This window comes from Bradysia coprophila, assembly GCF_014529535.1.
Source record: "Bradysia coprophila strain Holo2 chromosome IV unlocalized genomic scaffold, BU_Bcop_v1 contig_81, whole genome shotgun sequence".
Lineage (NCBI taxonomy): Eukaryota > Metazoa > Arthropoda > Insecta > Diptera > Sciaridae > Bradysia > Bradysia coprophila.
Genome location: NW_023503375.1, coordinates 788,037 through 808,681, shown reverse-complemented (window position 1 = coordinate 808,681; position 20,645 = coordinate 788,037). Strand labels below are relative to the sequence as shown.

Here is a 20,645-nt window from a genome sequence, read left to right as displayed (position 1 = left end):
TAAAAAAAGGTGAATTATTGAAACCGATCCTTCATTATCCATTATCCATTTGCGTAGCTTGAATAACCAGTAGCAGTATTGTCAAGACCCCAGAGCTTAGAAACAGCAAATAAGTCATGCTGCCAGTTCTTTCGTTAACCGTACGGGCTAATGTTAGATACGACATTTATTACTTCATTTGTTTAAACATTCGTTTTGCTTCTATTATAGTACACGTACCACAACTAATTGCTGATTTTTGTCGTCTTTTTCTGTCGTACGATAAGTTTCTTCGCAAGATCCTAATATAAAACCTTGAGCCAATGAGCCGAGAGAAACATTAAACCAGTTCCCTGAATAAATTCACTTTCAAAATTATAGATACTTTGAACTCAAAATTGTAACGTTGAATTTTAGTACCACAAAGTTCAAACCGACACTCCAATATTCTTATCTTCATTGTTTATATCGCACGTTTTTAGTAGATAACGGTCGCACATAAAAGATATCAACGATAAACTTGCGTCTACTACATCAACATATGCCCGACTATATTTACACATTTAATTATGATAATTGCATCAGTGTTGGATCATGCGAATTTTATTTTATTTATTATCGATCGTTACGCTATCAACAAATTAGCTTAAATCAAAATATTGAATGATATGTTGGCTGCAGGTTGCATGTAATTTATGATTGAATGTCTGATTTATTAGACTGTTTTCATTCAAGAAGCTTTCAGAAGCTTTGTTTGCGTCATCAAAGAGCGCATTTCACGTGTTAAATGGAAAATCCTCTCTAAGATGAGTTATTCGCTCATCGATGACGATATTGTAAAGCTCATGCGCAAAACTGTAAATACGCGTGTGTTGTGGAAAATTTACCGGGTTTACATTTCTGCGTATCAAAAGCTTTTATTGTTTTGTCGGTAATCGTATTGTAGGAGTATATTTACTGCAGGGTGACACCAACGAGAAATGTCTTTGTGTTCGTATGTCGGAACTCTTTATTATGTGATAACATAGCTACATGTGGTTCAAGATTGATATGGAATTTCGTATTATACATGTTTCCTGAGACTGCTACAGCCGTATCAATTGTTTTGTCGCTTGTTTAAATTTAGTGACACCACATTAAGTGAATAAGAAGAACCGAAAATATTTCTTTAGTTTAATCTCAGCATAAAAATAGACCACTTGAAATGAAATGAATCTAAATTGAAAAATTGTCGTTAAATTCGCTTTATTGTTATAATAATAAAACATGACATGAAGACAGGAACTGCAAAAAAAAACTTTCTGCGCAGTTTCATTACAGCAAAGTGGTGAACCAGTTCAAACCGCTTATTCAAAACATTTCAATTCGGTAAAAAGAAAAAGAGTTCAAGACCTCTTGCTGTTAAATGGCATTTGAATAAGAGTTCTTGCAACCGAACCGCGGGGAATCTCACTTTGATTTGTTTTAATTTTCAAGGTTAGATAATTGACAATATCTCGTTTCGGTATTTAATCCTTAGCCATAGCACTTCTCCTAGCAGTAACATAGAACATATTTGGATGGTATCGGAATAGACTTTGCATTTCTTTCGTTTAGACACTCCTTTCTTGGTCTTGGTACGAGTGGGAAGGCCAGTAGCAGTGTCATGCTTTATCATATTAATTTTGACATCAACAAAAAAAATGTTTTTGACATTTGATTTGAAAATGTTCCGATCACAAATAGCACGACAGAGTAAAGTTAGCCAGGCAGGAGCGCTGATTTGACTAGGGACCTGAATAATCTAGTAGCCCTATATTTTTTGCGAATAAATTTTTTTCAATGTATGTCAGTGTTCATTTGAGTTCATTTTCATCCAGTGTATTAGGTCCCTTATTTGACGTTTCGAAAATGAACCGCTCCTGCCTGGTTTATTTTACTCTGCCGTGCAAATAGAGATGGATTGGATTTACGAAGCGAAAACGTTGAACCCAAAATAAATCGAATTTTACATGCAGCACCATTGACACTGGCGATAACTTTCATTTTCGCAGGGCTTCGCAAGTAAAATACCTTACGTAATTGTTTGAAGATTGTTGTTTTGCCTCGAGGGATTATAGTCCTCGCCTTCGGCTCTGCCTCTTGGTTAAAAAAAAACTCGAAACAAGGACGTAATGTACTATTACGTATGTGATACGTAAGTACGATGTGTATAGTATGGAAAATTTCAACATAAGTACACATTCAAGTTAATAAAGGTCCCATAACTTTCGTATTTTACTTTGGCTTGACTTTGTGTACAAAATCGTGTTTGGCCCTTAAAGTGTATGTTTGTCTATGGTTCCGATGAAAATGTCTTAAATAGATCTAATAGCCTACATTCGGTTCATTATACCTAATTATTTCAACCGCAATAACTCTAAGGTCGTATTGCATTACGACAAATCAATGAAACAATTGAATCTGTAATTATCCATAAATTATTAATGGCATTTCTGTACAATAATTTATCTGATTGATAACAAATTGTTGGTAACATTAGATATAAATGGACCGTACAGCATATACCAGGTGTTAAAAACACGTAATCGGATTTCCTTTCACTTCCCCCCAGTTCGATTGAATGTACAATTGAATTGGTTACCATTTTGTAATGAAAACAACGACTATAAAAAGTATGTTTGAGTCAAGGTCATGATATTTCCTTTTTTTATTTGCTCACCTCACGATATGAAACCTGATTTTGCATAAATAGAGATGTGTTGAATGTGTGTGTCGTCTGAAAGTGGTAAATAAGAGAGCAATAGATTATAAACTATTGGGTAAATCCTAATGGTCTGACGATGACCGCTGGCTAGTTATATATGTTATAGGAGGTTGGGTCGAGCGGTTCACCTTCAAAGTGCTACTAAGCTTTCAAGAATATAATGAGCTTTTCTTTCGTTAAAAATTATTCAAGTTCAATGTTGTTTCTATAAGTCTGTTACGGTCCTTACTGATTCTTGATATTCCACGAAACGACAACAATGAATGGTTAATCATAAGGTTCTCTAATTTGTAAATATTGAATTGATCCATTTACAAACGGGTACAGAAAAATACAATTGACGTACAACTCTCCCGACCGTCATTAACTAGATACATTTTATTAATGTACACAAATATTCAAATGAAACACAATAATTGTATAAATCGTTTCGACGTGTGACATACCACAGTATAAGTATAATATACAACGAACTACACTACTAACATAATAAAAAAAACCTCTCACTTCTCATCACTGAAAAAAAAACTGAATTGCTGGGAGTTCAGTACATTTTGATACAGAGAATAAGGTTCGCGTCAACTTTTTCATTGCCGCGTAATTCATTAACGAACTATTGGTCTCGCATAATGCACTCGCGGTGTGGTGTAATAAAAATGTTACAGTTTTATATAAAATTAAACAAAAATAAATAAACAAACAGAGGCGTTTGTTTTAATCGGATCGGTTTGAAACCGCGCTGTTATACTACTATTCCGCTGTTTGTGATATAATTTTGTGGATATAAATGTTTCAGTGATTTTTTTTTTTTTAAAGGGCTGATATTATACCAGTATTACCACCAGCATTATATACTTTGTAGTTGTACTAGTAGATATTTTATAGTGTCATTTCGATAGAGCTTTAACGCGTTGACAATTAATTTAATTAACTCGCAATCATAAAACGAATAAAAAAAGTTGATGATTGCGCTAAATACAATGTGCAACATTTGTAATGATAGTATAGAGTCGAATTATAAAGCTAGGTAAAAAAACGCTGTGAGTGGCAAATGTGCATTAACTGTAAGACTTATACGAATTGTTTAATTTTGTAACTTTAATATACCAGTTAACAAACAGCAGAATATTGTATATGTGTAATATAAGAAAGGTACTTAATTGAAGCAAAATAAACGAATCGTCAAGCTGTTGCAAAGTCGTCATTGTCTTTTTCCATACAATTTTAGAAGTATCGTAACACTAGAAGCTTATACGTATTTGCTAGGAAATTGGTTTGATTATTGGGAAGTTAGTATCTAGAATCGATGGCAAGGGCTATAATCCACTCGTCGAAACAAAACAATTTTCAAACCAGTATACGTACTATGTACGTGTATTTACATGCTTAATCATTTTGCAGCATCAGCATCACCGCCCAACTGTTATTATTCGGAAAAAATTCTGATTTACTTTAAATATTCAGATGACGTTTCATAGCAGACGTTATGTCTATGGTGCTTCCACACAATCTAGTGTGAAAATTAGAAAATCTGAGGCAATGTTAATCCTCCTTGGCTTTTACTGCCCATACTTAAAAATGTTCGTTGATCGACAGTTTTCTTCGCTGAACGTCAGCCATTTCATAGCACTGTTCTTAGCATTAACACTCGTATATCAAACGTCAAAATTATGATACATGTATGCGTGAACATGAACGAATGTCTGATACGTTTGTTAGGAGCAGTGCTATAGCCATTTACAAGTTTTACTTTAGATGAAAGCTCTTTAAAACTCAAAGCATTTTCTTGTAAATCACCTGAAAGTAGCTTTCAATTTCAATTCAATTTCATTTATTTCCAAAAAAAAACTTCTTAAATTAAACACACAGCGTAGCTCCAGTATGCGTTACAATTCTAAGGAGCTACAACAGCTTTGAGGGCAAGAGATTCCTCTCCTATGGTTAAAATCTCGTGCGGCACAAGATTCATTGATATCCAATCTTGGGTACATATCACGCGTCGCACGAAATAACGAAAAAAATTTCTCGAAACGTTTCCTTTCTTATAATGAGTTCAACCAACTTGCTTTCGAAACCGTGGCATTGGGAGAATTTAGATAAGGTTTCATCGCACGACTTCACGAACGAAAAATTTATCTGAATTTTTGATTTTTTGCTCCAATGCAAGTCCGGATATTAGATTTATATAAAACAACGATAAAAAGACTGTGAAGTGACTACAAAGTATTTAAGAAGGAAAATGTTTGTAGGGAAAACAGATATTTCCTCAAGTCGATGAGTAACATAATTTTTGAATCAGAAGTTACTTAATCTACGTTTTAATAAAAACAAAGTATTTGGAGGTACCTTTACCTGTACCTTTACCTGTTCCATGTAATACATATGAGGCAAATAATTGAAATATGATGAAAATGGCACTGATTTTGAATTTGATTTGATCGAAGCCGAAAGCTTAGAAATATTTTATCGTCTACAAAAATCTTGACTTTATCTTTAATTTACTTAGCGTATACGTACATAGTCCACACTTTAATATGTTCCCTGACGTCTAAAATGTATCACACAAGCTCAAATTGGACTTGATTTATCAAACCGTGTATGTATTCACATTATATGTGTAATTTGATAACGTGTGCATTTTTGATACGTCCGGTCGCAAACTACAATGTACAAACTGTTATCAGGGTTCAGAAACAGTGAAATATGTACAAAGAAATTAAGAGAAACCTTGAAAGAAGCAAATCAATAAAAACAACTCCAAACATAGTTTCAGTTCTTGACGTATTCAGTTAAAGTTTAGTTAAGAAAAAACCGAATAAATTAGCATTTTCCAATCAGGCATATATACATGTACAATCAAAGATTCAATTGTATTTCGTGAATGTAAAATTGCTTGCTTCAAATGAGACTCTTCCATCAACTGACTAGAAATATACTTCGTCATGCTATCATTTGTTTATCTCGATTATCTCGATTAGTGTGACATCAGAGATATCTGTAATATTTCAGTATTTGCAAGTCTTATTTGTTCAGCTGAATGTTAAATTGATCCAATAAATATGCTACACCTATTAGTATAGAAGCTGTGTCTAGCCTATCGTTCACACAAAATTTTTGGCAGGGAAAACTTACGAATGTCACAAGATACCAATCAATCTGGCTAGAACTAGAGCGTTCATTCTATTTTTCAATGTATACCACATAGAAGGTAGTAATTAATCCAAATGAATGAGTCCTTTTGTCACTCGTCGCTGAAGTAGATGTTTATGGTGTGGGCTGCCAAACGATTAAAAAGATATATCGAGGTTTTTACAACATAATTTACAATGCTTATCGGCGCTGGATTTTTTTTTTATTTATTTAGACGGAGAACAATAAAAAAACATTATTTTATCGTTAATATACCAATTGAAATAATAATCATAACAACGGAATCATTATTCGGTTTAGCTGAGCGTAACTTGCGTTAATTTGTTTTTGGTATCGTTTAGTGTGAATGCGAAGTTTGTGGTCGAATTCAACGTTTTCGCACAAAAAGTAGACGGCTACGTGAAGACCCATACGAAGTCGTAGCAACAGAAAACATTATTATTTCACTTAAAATCTTCTGAAGCAAATTATTCGCCCAACTACACTCTGAAAATCTGTGAAACCCCAAGAAAGTAAAGCTATGTAGACATACCAGTTTTGTTGAAAAAATGAAACTTTTCATTGTCGCCAGTTTCAGGATGGTAGCAAATCTCATTGGTTTATGTCTTCCGAGTTATTATCCTTTATTTTCTCATTCGTTTACTGCAAAAGTCGATAGTATCGACTCGATACTTTTCGGCAATAAATCCTCACAACCCTCTAAAATGACCAGAGCTGTATAATAACTTAACTAATTTTCCTTATCTCCGGAGTTCGGACCTTAGATCCATTAATTCGAATTTATTAAATGTCAATTTGCTGTGGTCTTATCGATGGGAAAAAAGTTTTGCATGAGATTTGCCATCCGAGCCGAACCGAGATCAGTAAGCACACAAAAAGTCATTTCCATGATTTATTCCATTGAAAATCCAAGTATTTTTCGAGGTAAAATTTCGTCGACTTGAATATAATTTCAGTTTACATCACATCTTTGAGTGCAAATGTTTCTACAACGCGCCAGTGAGATGGTCTCAACGAAATCACCTTTATGTCAGCACTGCTCCTGACATGAACACAGCGTTTCTTTATTAAAGATGAATGACTGGTTTTCGTTGTATGAGTTAAAACATACAATCAACGCATTGTATGAGTGGTACTCTAAATTGAGTACTAAAATTGGACAGTGTAAAACACTCTAAAAAACAACTTCTACAAAATAGTACCCTATTTGGCATCTCTCGACTATGACCACTTTTGCTGAAATAGTTTCCCCAATACAAACAATGTTAGAAGATTGGTCTTAGCACTAAAACCTCCGAATTTGACACTCGTCAATTCAGTGTTCATGCTAGGATCAGTGCTGCGCTTTATATACTTTACAAGAAAAAGGAATGTTACCTCTTTAGACCTACGACATATCGAATAGCCCTTCAGTTCATGGTACAGGACGTAAAAATATAAATAAAAAATTATAAAGACCAAATTATGTCAAAGTTATGCACGCTTCGCGTCAACCATTATCGATTATTACTCGTTTTTATTGACATGTTGTTGAACCTTAGCTATCACAAAATAATTATATTACAAGCGCCGCCATTCCGGTGAGTGTTAAACCAAATAAAGCAAAGTTCTATGTCAGTCACATAATTGGAACGGTTATCAAACCGCTTAATTGGTCGCCGCTAATTATCCACGCTAAATTTTTATTTTATTTTTTTATATTTTAAAGAATGAAATAAATTGTTTTTTATTGAGTTGTGATTAGAATTGTGTCTATTTTACGATGTTTATTAGAAAATTGCATTCAAATTGTATTTATTCAACCATTTTACTATGCTGCGATATGAAGGTGACGAAAATATTCAATTTTTAGCAAATTTTATGTTGAAAAGATCTTATAACAATAACATGAAACTTTTGATGATCCAATATCCGTTAATAAATACAATTTCCACTGACAAGCTATTCACAAGCTAAGGTCATTTTCACCTGGAAACAGTTGTGTTAATATCACAATTGCAAATTAGAAGCAATAGGTCCCCATTTAATGCGTGAGAATCATGTCCATTATATGAAATCTTATCATGGGATCTGCAATAAGAATCGCCTCTTTTAACATTTGCACGCACCGCGAGCGTTGCTTTGTATATTCGTTGAATCTATTACTTCGTTTGTTGATGCAAAATCTTTTATTTCATTCGTTTTAGCATTAATTTTGTTTGATTTTTAACGGATGATCTTTAATAGATCACAGATTGATATTCAATAGTCATTTGTGTACCTGTTTTGGGCGATTGATTTTAGGCGATTTCGCGGATTCTACAAGCGAAAGTGCCTTAAATCAACAGTCCCAAACAGGTGCACATGTGAGTTTTCATGCAGAGGGCCGGAAACCCGAGAAAATTCGAAAAATTGCCCTCATTTTCGGCCCTGAAGCATGAAATATAATATTTGGGACTGTTTTGTCGCCGCAAAAAGATGATGTAATCTTTCATCAGCAGTTAGCCAAACCACACAGCAATAATATTTTCAGCTCCATTCTACTCTGTGCTACTAAGTAATCAACAGCTTAACATAAAGCTACATCCAACACAAGATCATCAACAATATATATATATATATATGCATCTGTACAGACACTTCCTGATATTTATATAATCAGTTCGTTGTGTGATAGCATAGCGCGCTCAATAAAATTCACATACTTTACATTCCATTTGAAAATTCCTCAATTCATCCGAATCCATACATAATAATCTTGAACTTTAGACTATTTTTAGCGCATACGGCGCATAAATTGCATAATAATTTCCAATTGAAACGATATCGATATATGGCTGCAGGCGTTTAGTTTACATTACATTCAATAATTAATTCGAATTCCCACAATTTGTTACGTCGAGACATTTTATTGGACAAAGAAAAATTCCACTACATGGTCAAAAGCGTTTATTGTGGTGTCGCGTCGGTTGTTGGTTTTTTTTCTGATTTTAATTGGAAAAGAAAGTGCAGTAAATTCATTGATGGCAAATTGAGCAAATTGTAATTATGACATTAAGATTGCATCAATTAAACGTTTGTCGATCAATTATAGCCCTGTTTGTATTGCAGCTGTGAATTGGTCAGTGAGAATATTTCCATATGATGAGGAAAATCCAATGACACTGCCATTTTATTGTGATATGACTTGACGAAGAGGTGTCTGATTTTCGTTGTGTGTAATGGGCGAATGAAGTTTTGTTTCGAAACAAGTCTAATGATATGGTGTAGAAGCAGTCAAATTTGAGCCGAGGAGGGTAGCGATTAATTGTAAGGATAGTATGCTCCTAGAGACTTTTATATTCCAATGCAACCCTCGGCAACCCATGCAAACATAGAAATTTGGTTGCTGTTACATTGTTATCTAGTGACCCAGAAATATCATTCTTGCGGGATTGACCCGTTCATTTCTGTTCTATTGTCATGCAAGTACTCACACTTTAAGTGGTGCCGGCTGACCCAATTATTAGTTCTCAAAAACAAGAGTTACGCTACCAAGAGTTACTCTAACAAGAGTTACTCCAACAAGAGTTCCTCCAACAATAGTTACTCTAACAATAGTTACTCCAACAAGAGTTAATCTAACACGAGTATCCCTACCGAGGAGTATCTCCAACATTTAACCAAACCATGATAAAGAACTGAGAAAATTGTTTCAATTACCATTTGTGAAACAATTAGCTGTAAATTGGTTATTGAGATATTTTCACGCTGTGGAAAATCCAATATAACTTTCGACGACATTTTGGAAAAATTTATTACAATTTCGTGTTGACTTAGGCTAGAATACCGTTTTCATCTTACAACTGCATAACACTTCACCTACATCCATCACAATTTATGAAAATAAATTCGCTACAACACAAATAGTACATTAACAAGATACGGTACTGATGAGGCAATAGGGATGTCATACGGTTTAATCTTATCTTATCAGTGCCACTTATATCTTGTTATCGCAACAACTTACACACTCAGGTTTATCTGTGTGGCTGTTGTTTCGCATGTCACTTTATAATTTGCAAATTTCGAATTTATTTGCGCGGAACGTTGTTTTGAATTTCATTTTCGCATCCATCTTATCAAAACATTCTCAGTATTAATATCGGCGAATCTTTGTAATGACTAATGAGATTACAATACACCTCCCCACAATAATATCTGGACGAATTCTGCGAATTGTTTTAAGTGAAGAAATTTGTTTTTAATTTATTCCTTGCAATAAAACAACGTGTTATCGGCACTTAAATGTCTATTATAGTAAAATGTTGGATAAGGTTAGGTTTTGAAGTACCTACTTGATTTCGCTGGAAATTTTATATAAAAGCACCTTTTCGTTGCAGTAGAGCATTTAGTTCGGTTATTTCCACTGTACCGTGTACAGGTGCGACACGGATTCAGATTTTTCACGGTTCGGCGACAGTGTGAAAATATAGTAGAACGGTGAACAAAAAATTTTCAATCGACTGATATTAAGTTAATTAAATAATTAATGTGCGAAAAAAATATGAAATTTTTTCCTTTGTTGCTCATTATGAACGATAATTTTTAATTTATTTTTGATGAACATTTTGTTGAAGAATTTGCCTGTTTTGACTATAAAATAAAAATTCGGAAGTTTCAGACTGGTTTGCTAGTAGTTTTCCAGGCTTGCATTCAGACGGTTCATTATTATTCAAAATTCACGAAAAGATTCCGCTTTCTCGTGATGCTATACAATAATGTGAACTGGTTAATATTCTAGTAGACCGATGAACCCTTTGATGGAGGCAAAGCCAGTGAAATAAATTGTGATCAGCCTAAAGCTTTAATTTGTTTTAAGTGTCCGAAATTCTAAAAAAATGATTTGGAAAGTTTACAGATTTCGTTGCCAATGCGATTTGAGATGTGGAGAAGAGTTTTAGTTTTGCTTTTCTTTAACAAAATGTTCAAAAACCAGCTAGTGACTTTAGATCAAATTATAAGATTTTGTTCGAACGAATAACCGCATATTAACCGATGATACATTTTTAGTGAATTATTCAGACTTGCGTCCACCACATCGTATTGCGATGTATTTTTATGCAACAGGCCTATAAAATGTGAATGTAAACGTTCCATTTACATGGAAAAGGCTTATCACCTGTTATTGACAACGATATCATCTCTGGTTGATCCTTTCTCATATAGAAAAATGTTATTTTACAACAGTTTCAACAAATGAAGTGAAGGATTTTCTATTAAACTCTTTGTGATATTCTAAACAAATGAAGTAACAGATTTGATTATTATAAAGATTGATAGATTCGATTTCGGTATCTAAAAATCGTGACTCATAATGCCTTACTTCTTATTCGTAATGTTTCTACATAGGTTCCTAGTAGTTTTTTATCTAGATTTTCATGAACAGGTAGTGTTGTTCAGAATAATAATAATTTCAGTGATAATATATACTCAGAGTTTATGTGCTAGACTTGTTCAATGATGTGGAAATTCTAATAGCAGTAACGCAATAGTTGAACTAGTCCACTTTCAGTCATATAACTTGATTATCTCGGTACATTTAACTTAAACATTAGACATTTCGGTCAACTTACCCTCATGTCCCGTGTTTAAATGTTGTAAATTTATGCTAAATACGCAAAACAAAAGCGTTTTGCGTCTTTCGTTGCGAATACATTAACATTTTCTATTACGGGCAGTGTTGTATCAAATGACTGTAACAATCACAATAATTTGATGATAATGCAACAACAAAAAATGCAATTAAATCTTGTGTCTGTCTGCTGCATTGTCAACGGTTTTTATTCAGTATTACCGGAAGTACGCAAACAATGTGGTGGCACATTCTCATTGGAATTTGAAAATTATTTTTTTCTTGCTCTGCACGAGCCTTCTTTTCGCAAAAAAATCGAATTGTTCAACCAATATTTGTTAAGCAATTAGTTTAAACATGAATATCAAATTGCTGGGTGTTAACTGTCTTTGAATTTTCGTTTTTTTAAAGCGATTTTATGAAGTATTATTTCGTAATGACGACGAAAGTTTGAAGAGAATCTTCTTATTTTTGCTAACAAAAAAAACTTCAATTTATTGAACGGTTAATGAACACACGCAAAGTCATTTTTTGCATACATGGCTATATATTAGACAAAAAAAATGTATTTGAAAAATTCGGGCATCTAAAAACTGGATTTTTGTGTTACTATATTAGTATATGGCAAAAAAAAAACGAAATACGAATGTGAGGGTTAACATGCAATAAGGAATTCAAAAAACCTCTTCTACATTGCGAAATTGTATAAAAAGAAATGACGAACTTGAAACAGCCATCAGTATCGGATTCATAAAGCGTAGCTACAAAACGTCTCATCATTGATGATGGTGCTCAATCTTCTGGCGTTTACAATAATTTTTTTTCTTTAGGCACTTAGTTTTCGGTGCTGAGACATTAATGAAAAATTCGCCAAATAAGTTGATTTTGTATCATAGTGTTGTAGTATAACCGAATAAATTCTGTGAAAATAAAATTCAAGAAAAAAGTGATAGAAATCAGGTAACTTAAAGCAATCCAATCAGTTGAACTTTTAAAATGAATAAACTTTTTGCCGTTCTTATTTATGGCTTTGTGAGTGTACTGTGCCTTATTAGTGCTCAAGATGCATGTGCAGAACTTAGTTTACATCCCCAGTGCGACAGGTAATAAGAAGTGGATAGATTTGTTATCTCAATTATTGACTCAAAAAATCAATTGCTCTCTCGAAAATAACTGTAATTATTACATAAACCACTTTTGATTTGACGATGATTGATTGTATTACATAATTATCGTTTACTGCACCATAAAATTTACTAATAAATATTTGCTCAAACACTCCATTCGTTTAATCGCAAATTATTGTTGAGCGAATGCTACGCTACACAGGGCCTATTATTGGTAAAATGAGTTACCAAATTTACCTGACTTACCGATGAAATTACCTAAATTATCTAATTTACTGACAAAATTACGGAACTTACGTTTCGGTAATTTTGTCTGTGAATTAGGTAATTTCGGCAATTTCATCGGTAAGTCAGGTAAATTTGGTAACTTAAATCAGGTAATATCTAGTTTTGGCAGTCTCTGCATTAACCAAAATGAAATGTCTTCTTTAAAAAAATCAGTTCAAAAAACCCTTTCATCTTATCTTGTAACGAAATTTTGAAAAGTGTTGTTCCGTATTTACATTCCATTAGAAGATCAGTGATAGAGGTATAGTTGAGTGGTAAATGTCATATAGAGAGTGCATGTCTACGATGTGGACAAAGAATATATTAAGAACCAAATATCATCCGAAAACTCGCGAAACTCATTCAATTCTATGTGGTACAGAATAGAGGCAATGATCAGGCTACTGCCAACATAATGTCTATTTCAACCTTATTTAACAATATTCTTAATGAGAACGTCGTTTCACTATGCTCAAAAAGGGTATAAACATGGAAAATCCACAAAGTACGAGTATGTTCACACAAAGAGGGCTCGCCAAGTGTGAAACACCATGTTAATGATAACAGAGGTGCGGACGAATAGTACATTACTTAACAATGAGGCAAATTATGGAAATGGTACTCAGCTACGCCTCGATCGGCAAATTTCACACAAGAAGTAACATTTCCATCATTTACCCCGTAGCCAAGTAAGGTATTTTATTAAAAACCTGAGGTATAGTTTTGGATCCGTGCAGAAGTTAACCTTACCTCACGTTTTTGAATAAAATTACGAAACTCTCGTGAACGTACGTTTTTTATGACACCATATCCGTACCATTTAACTATCCAACTATTTAAACGTGCAGACCGTCCAAATGTAGACTACATCCAGTGTAGCACTGATAGCTCTTAAGTAAGGTGATAATCGAAGGCGAAGGTTGTTTCTCGAAAAATTCAATTATTTATTCTGCCTCTACTATTACAGGTATATTCCCGTCAAAGTTTAACGAGGCTGATAACGTAACTTTGAGATAAACGGCAAGAAACTAGCTTCGAGGTTTTTCCCCATAGAGATAAAGCTATCAGTGTCGATAGGCAGTAACGGAAATCGAGCTTTAATATGTTTCTCCGTTCCTCCATTACTACTAGCCATTTCTACTCATCCGAACTGAATTCTTATCAATCAAGATAGGACAATTAACTTATCTTTTTCAATATTTACAGTGAAATCTATTGCTATGGCGAATTACTGGATACCGTTCAGATGGCCAAAATCTTTCCTGATTCGAAAACTTTCGTTGACATGAAATTGAAGCAGACTCCGGCAAAGACGTTAGAGCTGTTCAAGAAATGGCAGGAAGACCATCCGAATTACAACCAAACGGATGTTGAAAGTTTCGTGAATGTAAGTCTTGCACGCGTTTATTCGACATCGTGTTCAACGTTTGTTTCGTTTAATTTCAGTCGACCTTCGATGAACCAGGCTCAGAGTTTGAAACTTGGGTGCCGAGTGATCATAAAGAGAATCCTGCGTTTTTGACAAATATAACGGATGCAGACTATCGTCAATGGGCTAGTGATTTAAATACCCTTTGGCTTCAGCTTGGTCGTAAGATGAAAGACGAAGTTAAGGTAAGTGTGTCAATTCACTTAAAATAGGAAAGCGAAAAGTCAACACAAAAATATTTTGCAGAGAAATCAAGATTTGTACTCAATCATCTACGTTGATCATCCAGTTATTGTGCCAGGTAATTGAAATGGCTTTGAGTTCATTTTTCTTATTCTCGAAATGAGTTGTTAACCTTGGTTACACTTGAGCAATTCCTTTTGAAAATAACGTTGAAAGATCCTTACGATTCTGTTCCACACAACCATATCACGTCAACGCAATCATCAGATGAATTAATTTTTTCTTTATATTTCTTCTTAGGTGGTCGATTCCGCGAGTTCTACTACTGGGATTCCTATTGGATCGTTAAAGGTCTCTTACATTGTGAAATGTACACTACAGTCAAGGGTATGTTGACGAACTTCCTGGATATTGTTCAACGTTTCGGTTTCGTACCGAACGGCGGTCGAATCTACTATTCTGGCCGATCACAACCTCCACTTCTTACTGCCATGGTTAAGGCATACCATGATGCTACTGGTGACACAGATTTCCTGCGCACAGCTACTCCTGTGCTGGAAAGAGAATTCCAGTATTGGTTGAATAACCACACTGTCATTGTGAATGATCACGTGTTCGCTGTGTACGGCGACACCACTTGTGGTCCTCGGCCGGAATCTTACTACGAAGATAAGGAAACGGGTGTACAGTTTGCAACGGACATCGATAAAGAGAATCATTATTCTGAACTGAAAGCTGCCGCCGAAAGTGGAATGGATTTCTCTAGCAGATGGTTCATCAATAATGGGACAAATCAAGGAACTTTGGTGGACTTAAAATGTCGATCGATTGTACCAGTCGATTTGAATGCATTTTTGTTCTCAGTGGCGAAAAATTTAGCACAATTTTCATTGAAATTGGGAAATGAGACGAAGGCTGCTGAATACGAAGCCAAAGCTCAAGAGATGTTTGATGCAATTCACAGTGTATTGTGGCATGACGATGTTGGTGCCTGGTTAGACTATGATCTTGAGAATAAGAAACGTCGCGACTATTTTGTTCCGTCGAATTTAGTGCCGCTCTATGTGGGCTGTTACAATAAAGCCGATGAAGCTAATGTCACTGAGAAAGTATTAAGTTATATTGAAAGGCATGGATTAAACGATTTCATCGGTGGAGTGCCGAATACATTAGAACGGACTGGAGAACAATGGGATTTTCCAAACGTTTGGCCACCGATGCAGGTACATTTGTTCACTTCTCAATTGTGAATCGTTTCAATTGACTTTTTAAACTTAATTTAAAGCACATGCTCATCGAAGGATTAGCGAATTTAAATGATGAGAGGGCTCAAACTATGTCACTTGATTGGGCTGCCAGGTGGACTCGTTCTAATTTCCTTGGCTATAAGGACTCTTTCGTGATGTACGAAAAGGTAAGTAAGAAAAGAACATTTTTCGCATTCCCCTTCATATCACTTGTTTGCATGCAATTTTATAAGCCGCTTGTGTGCATACATAATAACAATCACAACTGAGTATCCAATCATTGATTGCCCATCAAGATCGGAAAACCACCAGCTTCCACCTTTTCCTTTCAATTGGTCTGAATTATTTTTTGGCCACTCAGAAAGCACCCTACCCAAGCCTGAATAAACAAGCCAGCGATCATCGACAACTCATGGTTCGATTTACATCAATCCATGAGTCTCCCTCACGCTTTCAGGTAAAGCACCACATCTCTTCATCGTGGTTTGTTTTGCTTCTATTTTGACATAGAAACGATTGAAGATATACTACAGAAATGATCCTGTGAAGTATAGTCTTAACGAAAACCAATTTCGAACAAGCGGTAGTACATTTCGCACACGATACGTTTCAGCGAATTATAACAAAAATAAAATGAGAAACATTTTACTCTCGTATATTGGACGTTGTTGTTGGTATGAGCTGAAAATCATTCCGTGTATATACGCACGCACACGTTACACGTGCTTCGTTCTGTTAAGCTTTTCTTGTTGATTATATTCGATCATAACACGGTGTTGATTTATTTGTGAGTCTCAGCGATATACACAAAGTTTTATTTATATTTCGATGCGTGTTTTCAACACTATACAATTACCAATGTTTACTTACGTCTATAGCGTTGGATTCCGTTGATAATAATTTAAATTTCATTTTACAGTACAGTGCACTTGAATTGGGTGGACATGGAGGCGGAGGCGAATATGACATTCAGATCGGATTCGGCTGGACGAATGGAGTAATCATGGACTTATTGGCTAAATATGGAAAGCAATTATCATCTACAGGTCCACTGATAAAATCATAAAAGTTTTTGAATTAGAATTCTGCTTTGGTGAATGTTGTCAGATAACACGTAAAACACACACACCACTCGAAAGAACAAAAGACAAAACAAATTGAAACTATATTATGCATCCTATTTTTATGTGTTATATATAATATTGTAATCATTTTTAGTGTTTTTGTTTTCATAATGTAAATTAATTTCAATGATTTAATTCCATTGTGAAACATTTACAAAATGAATAGGAGCTGTGACAATTTAATGAATTTTTTTTCCCTCACACATTTGTATCATGCCATCCACTTTATTTCCTCATCATTTTCTTTATTTATTTGTAAATAAAAACAAACAAAAATTTATCTAAATGTTTAAAAACGAAATGTGTTGGAAGCGACAATAAAATGTTCTTTTTGTTTGATAGATCAGAATTTCCTAATCAACTCTACACACATCCCATTTCTATCGCTTTCATAGACGGATATTTCTAGCGTTAGTTGGCTTGTAGCTTTGGAAATTGAGAAAATACAAATTTTGATGTTTCTTCACAATGCCGTTGGAAATCGTGAAGCTAAGAGATTTTCAAAAATTGGACCGAATATAACCCAACTAATGCTGGAACTGTCGACAAAATATATAAAAGTTCCTAAGCTCATCTCGATGCAGATTTAATTTTAGATATTTCGAAAAGACATATCAATGCTCTCTCCATACAGCAAGTGAAAAAGGATTTTAATTATGAAAAATGCTGAAAACTCCACAGCCTTTTCAGAATTAAAATTCCTAAAAAAAAACTGCACTGAACACTCAAAGAAAGGGCCAGAATTATTCGACATTTGAAAGGGGATTTTCTGCCAAGTTCTTTAACGTTGCGATTCGGCAACGGACTAAATGCAACACTAGAACTCACCCACAGCGCAAGGCTATTAGACTAGAAACAGAAGATAAGTTCACAAACAAAGCCAACGCTTTTCCCTTTCCCAGATTATTCTGTTTCGTCTTTTCTGTGTCAGTTGTATAAAGAAGAGGAAAAAATGAAAAAGTCAATTTTAATTCTTCTAGCCCTTGATTTGGCTGGGATGATTCTCAATTTTGGTGCTTATGAGAGCATTGGACGTGTTCGTAACAGTTAAAATTTAGTGAAGCTTAACTATGAAGAAAAAGTGTATTTTCAAATAATCTCGTTGATAACAATATGCAACATCCGTTGAACGGAGTATATTAAATTGAATTTGGAGCCTTGTCCATGGATACTATAGTGTTTCCTAATGTTTTATCTTGGGGTCGTTAGACCTTTCACAGACAAGTGTTATAATCGAGTCTTCTTTTCATTCATTCTCAAGATTTCCGAATTCTTCTACTTTTTGAATACATTTTAGTCACAGATCTGTCTTTTTGTCGCCATTGTGTATAAACAGAATGGCGTTACCGTTAACAATTAAATTTAGAAGATCTCAGTGTGAACATTCCATTCGACCATTCATCCCAGTTATCCCAGTCATTATGGTTATCAAGAACGACAAAAAAAAATAAGGACTCAAACTGATGAAGTAAAAGATTTTTCATTGAACTCGATATTTCGACATACATTATTCTTGGAAGGTATTCATAGTTAATTCTTCGATGTGACGGTGAGAATTATCTCACAATTTATGTCATCACTTTCTTAGTTTGAGCGAACAAATTTGTTGTCCCAAAAAAACACAACGAAGTATTACACTTCCCATTCAACAGTTAAGTGTCGCAAAGGCCTTTAGACACCCCTTTAAGTATTACTTAGTTAGTAACAAAAAATTGTGGAGCTTTCAATTAATGATAGAAGATGTGTGAATTTTTAGATCGAAATGACGAAAGAGAGACCGTCGGTCGCTTTGAGACAAGTACTGTAGGATAATACCACCAAGGAACGAGGTCCATTTAGAAAGAGCTAGGCATCTGTTAGCATCTGTTCTCTTTATAACAAAACGTATGTTTAAACCGGTGAAACAAACACTGGATATGCTTTTAACAAAAGAAGTGATAGATTACAGCGCAACAAAGTTGCCGTTTCTGAAAGGTTAATTTTAAATTAATAGAATCATGTTGGTGTATAAACGTAGCTGCTAGAGATACTCTTACGGTATCATCATGTGTGCATAATTGATAAAATTCGAATGCTTAAAGAATATTTATCTCATTAAAGATTATAGAAGTGAAACACACAAAATCGTATAAAATGGAGTCGTTGCAATGAATTTTGTTGTAATTAAAAATCAATAATAAAAATAATCAAAGTTATTGGAAGAGTGGCGTAGTTTTTGTGATTTGCGTTTTGTTGTCTCATCGGTCCACTGTGTTGCCATTGTGATGTTTATAATGTTTACAGACGTTACCATTTACACGTAAGACCAAATAGTTTCAGCAACAATAACGGATCTTCAATAGTACTTTACCTAACGCATGCTGAAACGTTTTTCTTTTACAGAATGACGAGCCGAAGGCGAGTTCTAAAATCGGCGGCCTTCGACTTTAGAACTCGCCTCCAGGTCTTTTATGGCAAACTTTCCTTCCCTAAAAAATATCTTTTAGCATAAGAAACAATGTTATGTTGATAGTTTGCCGGAAATGAGCGACTAAGTCATGATATTGTAACACTATATATACAAAAATCCTTTTTATGTAACTTAAACAACCAATTTTACTCAATGTAGTGTTCGATTGATTCTTATTTCGTTTTCACACCCATTCGAAAAATTGTCCCTTGCATATAAAACAATCACATCAATTGCAGCCTTTACTTTGGAAACGATAGTGAAAACGGAAACCAAGAACCTTCATAGAAATCCGTCAATACCGGAAATGTTGGCTTTAAGCGCAGCTAAATTCGCCGCACCAGCTATTCCGCATGTACCTTCAGTCAGTGTAATACAGGAAAGTGAAATCATCAATATCGGTGACGAAATTGAGGGCAGCCATCGGTCGTCCTACGAAGGTTACGATTTTTCTTGCATGTAGAACCTGCATGATTCTGAACCCTGAAGTGATAGTAGTCTTTAGAATTCACTTACTGTTCACTTACCCCTAACCAATTTTTCCAAAATCTGAAACCAACAAAAGTCAAATGGAAACAGGGACCCGATTAATCAAATTTTCTGAGAAATTTTCTCCACAATTACGCATGTGTATGAGTCACAAGAACAAAGTGGACTAAACAAATAAGATATTGAAAACGCGGCAGCCTTTAGGTCATGACTGTATTTTCAGATCACTCAAATTCAATTAATCTTCTTGATGGGTTGAAGCTGGTCCACCTTAAATTGACTCGTACTAATTAACTAACCTTCCACAGACGGCAATTATATTACCAGTAGAATAATTTCCTCTTTGATCTAACTATTTTGAAACAAATTGAGAGAAAATTTCGGTTATTACCTCCACACTCTGTCAGAGTCTCTGCTGTTGATAGTAGAGATGTCTCAACCGTCTGCAGAAGGCTTCGATTGAAGTATCAACTCCACATTTTCTAATTTTATTCAAAAATCCTCGGAACTCGATTAGGTGGTTAAAATATGATCAATGTGTTTCATGTCATTTGGATCCGTTGTCCTTAAATGTATTTCATAATATTGTACTGCGTGTGTCCATTCCGAAATCATTTTGTGTTCATTTTGACTGACTTGATCTTGTAAATTAGATGAAAAGGCAAGTGCAAACACAATCAAAACATGGGCGTACACTGGCTTCCTGACAACTTTCGTTGCAGTCTTGGTATCGATTGTCACAAGGAGTGTTCACTGAGATGTGCAGCATTTTTTAAACAGGTTTTTATTTATTTGCCAGAGCAATTAATTTATTGTTTAATAAAGAGAAAATTCTTTTGTTGTAATTACTGCATTTTACGCA

General features: G+C 34.6%; 1 protein-coding gene, 1 long non-coding RNA gene and 1 other non-coding gene across 8 annotated transcripts in view; 1 reads left to right on the top strand and 2 right to left on the bottom strand.

Moving 5' to 3' along the window:
* The window catches only part of LOC119072198, a 15,689-nt gene extending 11,180 nt beyond the window's left edge, over positions 1 to 4,509 (bottom strand). Inside the window, exon 1 of the long non-coding RNA XR_005086809.1 lies at positions 4,499 to 4,509. This is a non-coding gene — a long non-coding RNA (uncharacterized LOC119072198). The remainder of the gene's footprint in view (positions 1 to 4,498) is intronic.
* LOC119072190 (trehalase-like) overlaps positions 1 to 20,645 on the top strand; it is a 26,375-nt gene extending 5,730 nt beyond the window's left edge. For 2 of the 6 annotated variants that reach the window (XM_037177349.1, XM_037177352.1), the window contains exons 2-9: positions 14,069 to 14,249; positions 14,309 to 14,476; positions 14,538 to 14,592; positions 14,775 to 15,697; positions 15,760 to 15,888; positions 16,641 to 16,767; positions 19,534 to 19,734; positions 20,437 to 20,645. In XM_037177349.1, the coding sequence (XP_037033244.1) occupies positions 14,069 to 14,249; positions 14,309 to 14,476; positions 14,538 to 14,592; positions 14,775 to 15,697; positions 15,760 to 15,888; positions 16,641 to 16,767; positions 19,534 to 19,734; positions 20,437 to 20,540 (1,888 nt within the window). In that variant the 3' untranslated portion in view covers positions 20,541 to 20,645. Of the gene's footprint in view, positions 1 to 10,248; positions 10,388 to 12,298; positions 12,572 to 14,068; positions 14,250 to 14,308; positions 14,477 to 14,537; positions 14,593 to 14,774; positions 15,698 to 15,759; positions 15,889 to 16,640; positions 16,768 to 19,533; positions 19,735 to 20,436 lie in introns of those variants that run through there. The other 4 variants (XM_037177350.1, XM_037177351.1, XM_037177354.1 and 1 more) reach the window with 4 other exon arrangements.
* Positions 16,074 to 16,279, bottom strand: LOC119072531. Its single transcript, XR_005086879.1, has one exon. It is a non-coding gene; the product is annotated as a small nucleolar RNA U3 (small nucleolar RNA).